Source organism: Echinops telfairi, unplaced genomic scaffold (genome assembly GCF_000313985.2).
Source record: "Echinops telfairi isolate 266 unplaced genomic scaffold, ASM31398v2 ScPeMD7_3533;HRSCAF=4204_1, whole genome shotgun sequence".
Taxonomy (NCBI): Eukaryota; Metazoa; Chordata; class Mammalia; order Afrosoricida; family Tenrecidae; genus Echinops; species Echinops telfairi.
Window position 1 is genome coordinate 21079465 of NW_022107432.1, and position 12384 is coordinate 21091848.

The 12384-nt window shown below is 43.9% G+C and overlaps 1 protein-coding gene across 8 annotated transcripts in view; it reads left to right on the forward strand.

Moving 5' to 3' along the window:
- Nucleotides 1–12384, forward strand: part of SUPT3H (SPT3 homolog, SAGA and STAGA complex component) — a 442749-nt gene that overhangs the window by 334094 nt on the left and 96271 nt on the right. For 7 of the 8 annotated variants that reach the window (XM_013006777.2, XM_045294851.1, XM_045294852.1 and 4 more), the window contains exons 8-9: nucleotides 1238–1345; nucleotides 6531–6695. In XM_013006777.2, the coding sequence (XP_012862231.2) occupies nucleotides 1238–1345; nucleotides 6531–6695 (273 nt within the window). The remainder of the gene's footprint in view (nucleotides 1–1237; nucleotides 1346–6530; nucleotides 6696–12384) is intronic. The other variant, XM_045294857.1, reaches the window with a different exon arrangement.

The window sequence follows — 12384 nt, forward strand, 5'->3', positions numbered from 1 at the left end:
GCCCCACACACCTTACTCACCTGCCCCCGCTCCGTGCAACTTCTTTCTGTTTCTGTGAATGAAGAGGGACATGAAAGGACAGTGATTTGATGGCGTCGAAGAGGTAAAGGAAAAATGGAGGTCTGCCAGCCCTCCAAAATAGATGAATTTGAAAAATGTTTCCAGGAACAGAATCTCAGATTCGCGTTAAATGTAATGGGGAGTAACTTGAAGGTGATAAAGTTGTTTTGTAAAAAAATTTAAATACATCACTTTGGGGGGAAAAATTCCACTTTTGGGGGGGGTACCCCTTCATATGCTATACGAGTGTGGTGAAGACATCAGATGGTGCCGACTATCAGAAATAATAGTGCCTAGGGTCTTAGAACTTGTCTTAAATTAAGCAGCCATCTAAGTGAGGTGTCAGTTAAGTCCACACACAAGGAGCACACCAGCTTGTGTGATCCAAGGATTGTAAATAGTAAAATTCAAGACAAGAAGATGGAGTTTATTGTATTAGAACTTAAATTCTAAGCACACAGTTTTCAAAAGGGTATGGATGGCAGTGAAAGCTTAAAATCCATTGGCCGAGGACTCAGGCGGATCACCCGCCAGTAAACCTAGACCCTTCAGTCTGGCCCTTAGTGGAGCACCGTGATGTTGTTTGGTTAAAATTCACCGAATCTTCATTTCTTCCCCTTGTGACACATTTTAAAATTTGTTCTAGTTTTTAGTATCTGGTGTTTTTCTCTTGGATTGAGGTTTTGCTGTGCGTTATCTTGTTGTTGTTGTGGGAGGGTGGTGGGATTTCTCTGTGTGAAATCCAGGATAGTTAATCCATAGAGACAGCAATCAGATGAATAGTTCCTTCAAGAAGGGGAGGTTGGAGGTTTCTTTATGGTAATGGACACAAGAATGAAGAAAACGTTCTAGAATAGATTGTAGCAATGATTATACAACTCTTTAATGCATTTAAACCGTTGAATTGTGTGTTACATGAACAAATGTATTAATAGTAATACAACTTACTTTTAAGAAGGTCCTCTAGTGATTTTGAGAACTTCTTTCCACAAAAGGCAGACTATAAATCATTTGCATTATGTACAGAACCTCGCACAGTACGGTCCACAGTGCGGATACGTGACAGGCAGCATTATCAATAACATTTGGAATGTGGTCTTTTGAGTTTTGCCAGTTCAGTGGCAGTCATGATTGTTTCCAGCTGTTTAGCTGTATTTTCCTTACTCTGATCTTCCAGTTGGTGGATCTGGCTCTTCTTGTTCGGCAGGACACGGTCACCAAGGCGGGGGACCCTTTCAGCCACGCCATTTCTGCAACGTTCATTCAGTATCACAGCTCTGCCGAGGTAAGCATTCAGTAAAATCAGTCGTCTTTGATGCATCAGTGGATTTCCCCCCCAAAGTCTGGTGTTTACATTTATGTAAACAATTACTTTATGTTGCAATGTATGGTCTTCAGTCAAAGAATCTCAATACATTCGACTTTCAATGAATATTAATATGAATTCACTTAAGGCAGTGAGGTTTACCTGGCCCTGTCCTTCAGTGAACTCTCATGAAGGACTGCTCAGCCCCTTAGAAACAACAGTTGTCAGGTAGCTGAATTATGTTAGGAATCATAATTATTTCTTGGTGGCTCAAGACAGGAGCAGGTTGTCATTATTTAATGTGATAATAGTTGCTGTCCCTTTGTGGACACCCGTCTGTTTCCGTTACGGAACCGTCTCTGGACATGGTTTCGAGACCTCAGTTCCAGTTGTCTTCCGTTTGGGACTGGCTTTCTCATGGGATGATCACTTACCTTTCAGTGTGGCTTGTGCTGCTGAAATCTCTGCTGGTGGGGACGATAAAGTGTTCTTCCCACCATCCAGGCTTTGTATAGTGACTGCGGGGAGCCCTGGTGGCGCAGAGGTTAAGTGCTCAGCTGCTAGCCAGCAGGAAGATGTGGCCGTGTACTTCTGTAGGGCTGCTATGAATCAGAGTGGACTGGACAGCAATGGGTGTGGTTGCTTGTTTGTTTGTTTATAATAACTATGCTGCATCACAGTCTGCATTAAAAACAAACAAACAAAAGACTCTCTATAATCTAAAAGCCAGAAATGTAATATAACAGGTTGAATGGCTATAGTGATGTTTGACCATATTTACTAACAATAATGGTGATTTTGATATAATTCAATCTAATAACCACACAGAAAGCAACATGTACACCTATGAGGATAAATCCGGAGCTGCTGCTTCTAGGGGGTCAGTTAAAAACGAATGTAAGCATCTCTCTACCTGCGATCAGCGGATGGCCGCAGACAAGTTCCCTCAGCAATATGCCTGTTGTCATGTCCTTCAACCCGCTGCCATCAAGTTGATTTTGACTCATAGTGACCCTCTCTAGGGTGCCTGAGGCTGTAATCTTTACGGGAATAGATGGCCGCATCATTGCCCCACAGAGTCCCGGGAGGTTGACAGGGCTGCCCTTGAAGTGAGCAGGCCACAGCTCGCCGGTCAGCACCCCCAGAGCTTCTCCTAGTCTGGTTAGGGGTCTTTCCCCAAAGTGTCCAATCAAAACACTGCTTGCCCCAGGAACCTGAGGGACCCTTCAAGTCAAGGCTGAGAGGGCCAGCTAAGGATATTATGGAGATTATGTTAGGGAACTCTAAAGGAATAATCCGAATGAAGTTTTACAAGGGACACAGAATGATCACGGGGAGTTACTAAAAAGAAGTTGTCAAAGCTTCGTCCAGGAGAAATAAAGCCCATAAAGCCCAGGATTTTCCCTTGTTCATCCCATCCGTGCACCCACTCATTCTTCAAGGGTGGCCAGGACTGTCCCAAGAGAATTCTGTTAGGAACCTTTAACGCTATCCACTTTGCAGCCCTGCTAGCTGCCCCTTTGACATGTTTCTGTTCGCCAAACCCAAAGAACATCGAAAGGAAACACAAGCCAGCCTCTGGGGGTTGCCGGCACTGCCACGTCGCCTTGGTGCAAACGGAAGAGTGCCTGGTTCCCCTTCTCAGAGGTGCAGGGAGCTGGAGACAGCGCCTTCAGAGGCAGATGAACCTGAATGGAGGTTGTGTTGAAAAACAATAGCTTCACGTTTTGAAATGTGTGTTTAAAAGTTTTCTTTGATTTTGTAGTAATACTTTTTTACGTACCCACATATAATTGTAAAGTGAAATATACTGAACAAGCTCCTCTTGCCATCTGTATCTGAGCACAAATATCCACACCCTGATACTGTCTGTGAGGTGAGGGTGGTGGGGCACAGTCGTCTTTACAAAACTCATGTAATTGTTCCAGGTCACGTCCCTTTTTAGTGTCTTGAAATCTGTAAAACTTTACTTCAATGATACATGAGCAAGTTTTGCAAACGATTTCAGGGTGTACTGACATTCGCCAAAGCCCATGTATGATTCTAAGAAGTCTTTCAATCCTTTGAACCCAAGTACTTAGAAAATATATAAAGATATGCGCCGATAGAACACTGTATTATAAACGTCGAGTAGTCAGTTTTATGCCCCGTACACAATGGGCCACTGCCATCTTTGTATGCCCCCTACCCATTCACATTGGGCTGCTAACAGCAAGGTCAGCAGTTCAAAACAACTAACAGCTCTGTGGGAGAAAGATGAGGCTTTCTACTCCCAGAAGAGTTGCGATCTTGGAAACCCACTGGGCAGTTCATCCCGTCCTATAGGGTCACTGTGAGTCAGAATCGACTCCGTGGCAGTGAGTTTGTGGTGTGTGTGCGTGTGTTTGTGTGTGTGCGCGCGCGCAGAATCAGATTAGCTTGGAATTCACATAGGGATTAAAAAGGTTTCTGCCCTTTAACAATCTGTTTTCTTCTTAGAAAAGGTCAGACATCATTATCAGTCAACATACTTGAAAAGACCCTACAACCTGTCCCGTCGATTAAACAACATTTACTTTCTTTGTTACACACCCAGATTACAATGTCAGAGAGCACTCTTTAAAAGGTGTGTGATATGCGTTCATTTGATGAACGTGTGTGTCAGTATGCTTTTGATTAACATCAGACAAATTTATTGTAACATTTCTAATGGAAGAAATTGACAGTGAACATAAGAAGCCTGTTTCCTCTTAGTATTCAAGTGATTGCTTGCATGGTTCAGAAACCCCTTTGTCTTTTATCTTTTCCCCTTTCTTGGCTCTTCACGGTGGCTCCACTGCCCCGAGGAGCTGCTGAGCAACCTCAGCCTCCGTTCCCAGCTGCCCAGCCGTTGAGAAAAATGCCCTCTGAATCTGGCCTCCTGGGCGCGTTGGGTGGTGGGAGCCAGGAGCCCGGCGCTGGAGACTATTCTGACTAAATATGTTGGCAGGCCTCAGGCGGTCCCCTTGCCTGTAGAGTAACAGTCTCTTGGAGCTACCTTGCTTCTCAGGAACCAGTCATGTCAGATGAGTTTGATAGTATTTCTAAGCAAGCTTATCAAGGAAATATTCAAATCAATATCTGGACCTCAGCAAACCATTTCCAAAGTCTGGCATAATATTTTATTTCGTAAAGAATTGTGGACAAGCTATTAGTATGATTCAATGGTTGATAAGATGAGGAAAACATAGAAAAAGAATAACCCAAAACCAAACCCATTGTCATAAGAGCCCATTTCAAGTCATAGCAATGCTGTATGTAGGACAGGGTAGAGTTACCTCATGGGGTTTCCAAGGTGTCTTATATTGACTCTTACAGAAACAAAACCAGTGACGGACAGACAGATAAATGTAGAGAGAGATTATATATATTGTATATGGTATCATTATTTATATATATAATATATAATTTATATATATAATGGCTCACGCCATTGTAGAAGTGCACAAGTCCAGGCCAGTTCAAGCCTGTGCGGCAGACATTAACCTAGAGGGTTCTCCTGGCTCACTAAATGTGGGTGCTGGTGAACCAGGAAGCAGGAAGACCACTAGCTGGTGGGTGTCGAGGTGGATGAATCCAAGGTCAGAAGTTCAGACTTGTGGCTACAGTGCCCTGATCAATAAATATAAGATCAGCAGGTCAGATGGCAAGCTGCTCTTAGGGTGGGCGGGCAAGTATGGTGGACAGTTGACTTAAGGCCAAAGAACCAGCAGTCAGTCAGCCAGAGGTAGGAGCCAGAGCCCACAAGAAGCAAATAGGCTTCCCCACAGCGTCTTCTTACATAGGACTTGGGCCACATCCTTGAGGAGACATCTTTTCATTGCATCAGGTCTATGAGCTGAGAAGGGAGGTTGCACTTCACACCGATCCTCCCACAATTGCTTGGCTGCTCACAGCAGATCCCATCATGAAGTTGATTACGATATGTTAGGGACACATCATGAGGGATTACTAGGCCAAACCACTGAGACTCCTGGTCCTGCCAAGTTGACACAAAGCCTAACTATCCCAGCTGTAAGTCTTACTGATACATATAGCTACATCTTTCTCCCAGAAAGTGACTGGTGGATTTGAACTCCAGACCTTTTGGTTTGCAGCCTAGTGCTTAATTACTGTGTCACCAGGGTGCCTCAGATTCATGAAAGCATGTATGCTAAAAGACCTAAAAGGTTTGCCTATACATTTCTTAGGATCTCATGCTAGGATTCTTTTTATTATTAATCATTTTATTGGTGGCTCTTGCAGATCTTACAACAATCCATAATTCAGTTGTATCAAGCACCCTTGTACATATGTTGCCATCATCATTTCCAAAACATTTTCTTTCTACTTGAACCCTTGGTATCAGCTCCTCTTTTTTTCCCTTTCCTCTATGATTGGATTCATAAGGAAATTTTCTGTTTGTGTTAGTTTTTAAGCACCATCATATTGTTTAGATATTGACACGTCTAAAGGAGAGTGAGCAGGGGTGTGAAGTACTCTACAAACATGTGCGTGACCAGTGATGAAGGGAAATTGGAGTGTTTGGTATCAAGAAGAGAAGCGATTATGGAATTTGAAGTGCTGTCAGCTAGAAGAAACAGCAGACTTATTGTCATGCCCAAAGAGCACATCCTGGTGTGAGGGATTTGAGGAAGGAAGAAGCAAATGATTTGTAGGCTGAGCCAGCGGGAGGGAGGAGCATTCAGTAACCCAAGCTTTCGGTTTGAGCTACTAGGAGAATGCTGGTCACCATTGACATAACTGTTTTTAAAGGCACCCACCTTGGGGAGAGGGTGTCAAGCTCCCTTTTGAGAAATGGAAATTTCAGTGTCATTGAAAAAGAGGAAGACCCTAACAAGAAGGGATAGCACCCCGGGGCTGCAATAATGGGCTGAAACATATCAGTGTTTCTCTATGACAAAATACGTAGAATTTTTAGAAGCCATGTATCAGGAAGCCTCATTTCTGTCTACATGAGAAGATACTAAGTAGTTAACACACTTGGACTCTCCTGGGCAAATGGGGGCCATCGTTTTGGTAGGCCCAATGAGAATAAATTGTGTCCTTACTTTCGTAAGTGTCAGGTAAGAGTTCAGTTCATGAGACAGTGAACATTAGTCAAAGGCCTGGTCACTTGATTTCAAAGCCACATCTCTTTGGGCAGAGTTCCTATGTGAAGTCTAATCCAGATTCCCCCGAGAACACTCCTCCTGCCACCCCGACAGCTCCAAGTGGATCCCAGCACACAGGGAAAGCGATGTCCGGACCCCTGGGCAACGGGAGTGCTGGACAAGACTCCACAAAAAGCAAACAGAGGAAAAGGAAGAAGGTCAGTGGGGCCCTTTCCTCTGGGGGGACGGGGAGGCTCTCCAAGTAGATGACAGGGAGCTATGGGTGCTGTGTTTCCCACAGTTCAGGTTTTTTGAAGCAGCCAGTTTTCTTTCAGCCCTACGGACTTCTACTCAGACTGTTTAACGTCCTTCTTCTGAATGAAGCAAGATTGCTTCTTTTAATATTTTGTGAAACTTTCAAACATAATAGAAAAGTGAAAAGAATTCGAAGGTGAACCCTCTTCTCTAACATCTAGATTCTACAATAATGGCTTGACTGCCTTCTTTGTGATATGTCCATGTGCCTGCTCACCCCTGTGCCTTTGTTCCTCCGTTTGTTGGTTTCTTCTCGGTTTGGCTGGGTGGGAAGGGACACAGAAATACCACATAGACATCAGTTCCTTGCCTATCTTAGCACTCTATTTGTTTATGGTTCTTGCTTTTGAATATGTTGGAGATAAAATGTATACACAGTGGGCCATTTACGAACCCACTCAACAATATAAGTGAATAAATTGCTATGTGGATACAATGGAATACTATTAAGACTTAAAAAAGAATAAATTACATTTATTCTGGAAAACATGAAAGGGGGAAACACGGGCTATTTCCAGGAGCTGTAGAGGTGCAGTGGTTAAGGGTTTGCCTGCTAACTCTACGGGTGGAACCCACAGTCACTTCATAGGGCAAAAGCCATGCTTTTCTGTCCACCACACTGGGATGGCTCATGTATCACTGTGATGTCGGAAACTGTGCTACCAGTATTTCAAAGACCAGCAGGGTTACCCACTGTGAGTAGGTTTAAGCAGAGCTTCCAGAAGAAGAGAAACTAGAAGGAAGGCGGATGATCTACTTCTGAATACGGTGGACAGTGAAAACCAAATGAATAGCGAGCAGCTTAAGACTGTCTGATTCAGTGCTGGAACACGAGCCCCTGGGATTGAAAGACCCCAAAATATGCCTGAGCAGGACCTGCCTCCTCCAAGTGTAGACAACCTAAGATTGTGTTGAGGAGTCCCTGGAAGACACAAACAGATACGTTTTTGGTCACGACACAAACGGGTGGTGCTTCACACCCATCCAGAAGCTTCTCGGGAGACGGGCCTGGCAATAAGCTTCCAAAAAGGTAAAGCCTTGGAGTCTTAGGAAGCAACTGTGTGCCCACTGGGGGGGCTCCAGGAGTTAGAATCAGCTCTGCAGCACCCACCACACCACTATCACCATGGCTACTTAGCCACTGATGACTGGAACCTGCCTGGACAGCGAATATAATATAACCCAACATACATATTAAAATAAAAACAGAAGCCTCATCTCACTGTCATTCCTAAGTGGGGACACTCACCTTTCAGTTTCTACCGGTCTTTGACCACTCTCCAAGGGTTTCAGGCAGTGGTCGTTATGATATGTGTCGTTTACAGATTTATCTAGTAGAGGGTACTACAAAAGATGTTATTCACCATTATCAGAAGTGAAACATGCCAAGATAAAATGTTATAAATAACGGTAAGTAAATTTAAATTTCTGCCTTCATTTCTGGTTTCCCCTTTTCATTTACAAAATGGCAAGGCTCACTGATTCTATATTGAGAGGCAATTAAATTACAGTAAATACATATCGTAAAGTAGTTTTAAATAATGTTGTCCACCGTACCTCCAACTCTAATCCAGCAACTAAAACTAGGGCAAGAGAATGTCCCTCTGAGAGTTATATTAGGGACTTTCTGTACAGAGTATGTACAGAGCTGTGATTAACCTATTCATTATACATGAAGAAATCCTTTGGTTTTAGAAGTTATTGATTTTTTAAGTTATTTATACATTTCTCCTACTCCTATTAAGAACTAAGTTTGAGTTATTGTACAGCAAAGATTTTCGAAGTATTAGCCCCTTCTGTTGCTAAAGTTCCTCAAATTCCCAATGCATGGCATCGGACTGAAGAGTGGTCCACTTCAGATCCATCAGTTATTCCTCTATTGTATTCACCAAGCACCTTGTTGATGGGTATTGACAGAAAAGGATGATATTGATAGAAATGGAAAGATATTTGCAGAGATAAAAATTTCACTGGACATAAAACATTTTAGACTTAACTCTCTCCTGAAAAACTCGAGGGCAAATGAAGGGAATATGGAGAGGACACATGGTAGCTCCATTCATGCAACTGTGTCCTCATAGCAGTGCACCCTGAAATTGGCAACATTTATTATCCAATGGCATTTTTCACAAATTTGAATATTCCAGTTTTTATCTACATGTTTGCCAAGATACCATTCTTCAGCTAGGCTGGCTCACTGTGTCCATCTTTTACAAATCGCAGCACAGGGTCGTTTCCCACCTCCACCTCCCACTTCAGTGTGCCCGAGACCTATGTGAGTGTCACCCCGGAGGACCTCAGGGACTTTGACCGTAGCGGCATGTGCCGAAGCAAAATGTGTGCTGGAACGTAGAGGAAGAGAGGAAGCCCTATTGGACCTGGAGGGAAGGCGGGAGAACTAGGCCTGAGTTGCCGGGAGAAAGGAGTGCTTCGGGAGATGCCTCAGAGAAGCACACCGAAGGACCCACCTCGCACTGGCGGTCCAGGACACAGACCCCTTTAGGCTGTGTCTCTCCCTTCTGTGTCTCCTCTTCCGTTTCCATTGAAGACTTACCGAGTAGTTGGATACATGTCCCCCCATCGGATAGAAAGTACGGCCCACTTTACAAGCACCTGTTACACTGAGCAGGCGAATGAGGCCGCGTTCGTCACACGCATATGAGGGCGCAGAAGAGACTGTATCTTCATCCGGGGACCTGATCAGTGCATTTATTCTAATATATTCAGCCTGAACCAAGTTGAAATGAGACTCCTGGAAGTGCTCAAAGAAATGCTGGGCCCCTTTCTAGCAATGCCAGAGTGAGGGGTTGAAATAGCATCATCCTCGTTATTGTGGGCCCAGCAGATAGGTTATTTAGGGCATTGTTGGAATGAAATGGAGAAAGATATCCTAGAATAAAATGCTGGTCAGCTTATTCCCAGTCTTGTGAAAATAATCAAGGTCTTTTGTTTTTAAAACCACTTTTCAAGCTCGACTTGGGTCATGAATAGATATTCTTGTTTTTAGGAACTTTAAAGTCACTTTACTGGTTTGTGATAGGAAATGCAAGCACAAGGTGCAAAAGTTGACTAAATGAAAATATTAAAAAATATCTATTTTTAAAATAAGGAACGTAGGCTACAGTGAGAAGTACAGTCTCTAGCCTGTCCACTTACTTCCCTCCGAGAGAGAGAGAGAGAGAGAGAGAGAGAGAGAGGTGTTGATGACTGAAGAGGCAGCTACCTTTCTGTCTTTGGGAAAGGAGGTGAGGGTACAAGGGCAGCATGGCACCACTCATTGCTCATCTTGCTCTTCGTGTGAGGCATTTCATGTTACCAAGGGTTGTCAAAAGTGCTGCTACGATGGTTCCAGTGCTGCCATGTGCAGGGTTATTCCAAACAAGGTGTGTGTAAACTTGTCTCTGACCGGTGGATGGCTGCAGACAAGTGCTCTCAGGAATACACTGTTAGTGCCATTAGGATGCCTTCCGAAAACAAGGATATTTTTTGTGCCATTGGTGGTAGGGAACAATTTTGAGGACAGGGCCTACCAAATTTTTAACAAAACTCAAATGAGCATCTTTGCAAATCATTGAATCTTTGTGGCAAGTTGACAAGAGTACTGTTCCACATAAAACAAGGTTCTAGATGGATCGAGTGTCTTAAGGAAGATCAGAAAGCAAAATGTGTGCTGGAACGTAGAGGAAGAGAGGAAGCCCTATTGGACCTGGAGGGAAGGTGAGAGAACTAGGCCTGAGTTGCCGGGAGAAAGGAGTGCTTCGGGAGATGCACTCAAGGAAGGGAGGAAGAAGGCGTGGCTGCAGTGCGAAAACGGACGGAAGGAGACCACAGGGTTAGGTCAGTGTGGGGGCCGCTGAAGCTGGGGCCCTTTCCCTGGGGTCAGTGCAGCATTTTCACGTTTACAGGACCACCTTGGCCTCAGCATGCTTTGGGCTCTATGAGTGGCAAAGAGCTGATCTTTCCACCAATTTCTTCTTCAAGATCAAAGCTGATGCAGATGAGCTTATGGAATAAATTATAATTGATGACAAGTCTTGAATTTACCGATATTATCCAGAATAAACTTTGTCCAGACCAAACAGTGGTTTCTGAAGGGATCTGTTGGGCCAAGGTGGAGAAGTCAGGAGCTAGAGCCAAACACCTTGGAGTTATTATTTATAGTGGAGGGGGACCCTTTCGGCATTTATTGGCCAAGCTGAAAGAGCTTTGTAAAATTGCTTGAGCAGGGCAGAGGCCAAGGGACTTCATGACAGAGAAGCTGAGGACCAGAGAAAGGCATGTCTGTGCACACCTAGGGAGGCTGCCCTGACCATAGAAGAACTGTATCCCGAACCTTTCTGATCTAGAATTGTAACTTGTTAACTTCCCTAATAAGCTCCATAATCTCGAGTATGGTCTGTGTGTCCGTTGCATTGAAGGATCAAATCCCATAGAGAAGTGGCGGCTGTTGGGGGAGAGAGATTTAGGAAACCAGCCGGTGGAAGCATGTCTGACTCCACTTTGTGTTGAGGGTTGATTTTCCTTCCTGCTCGTCCAGTCAGAGGAGGTCGGACGTGACCTCGTGGTATTCTGAGGAAAGGCCTCTGTTACTTCACAACGATACATTTTGTCTTACACTCATGTAAGGAATACTATTTAAGCTGCCTCCTGTTTGTTTTTTTTAATGGCTTCTTTGATTCCTGTTTTATTAAATGGCAGCATCATCATTTACTCAGTCTGTCCCTCTTTGACCCCAATTTACCGCAGTGAATATTCTTGTATACAGAACATTTTACACCTGGGTTACACACCTACAGGATAAATTCCTAGAAGGGAAGTTGTTGGGTCAAAGAAGTTGTGTATTTTCATTTTGATGTGATGTTGCCAAATGTTTATCCATAGAAGTAAGACTACTTATATTCCTACGAGGAATTATGAGAGGAGTAATTGAATCAGTACCAGAAAAACATCCTGGTTCATGTGTCTGGTGAGTGATTTCTAGATCGCAATTGAGTAAGGCACAGCCAAAGTTTCTTTTTCCTGATAGTTTGAGGGTGATCACCTGTTGTCCGGTGCCCGACACAAAGGAAAGTAAGGTTGCTTCTCATTGTAAGGTTCTAGAGTCTAGAGCTTCTCTGGCTACCCTTCGTTTAAATAGTGACCTTATCTTACAGAACAGTGGCTCTCCACCTTCCTGTTGCCGCCACCCTTTCATACAGGTCCTCATGTGGTGCTGACCCATCAGCCATAAAGTTATTTTCGTTGCTACTTCATCACTGTCATTTTGCTATTATTGCTATGAGTCAGGCAACCCCTGTGAAAGTGTCGTTCGACTCCCAAAGGGGTCGCAGCCCACAGGTTGAGAACCACTGCTATAGAAGCTTCACTTCTGCCAGCTCATTTGATTTTTACCAAAAGCCAGGGAAACAATTATTCTCATTTTATTGATTAGAAAACTGAGCCACAGGCAACTTAGCACTAGAATTTGGTTCAAAAACCTAGGAGGTCTGGTGGCCCAATGATTAAACACTCAGCTACTAATCTAAAGGTTGGGGTTCAAACCCACCAGCAGGACTGTAAGAGCAAAGAGTAAAGGTAACAGCGTTGGGAACC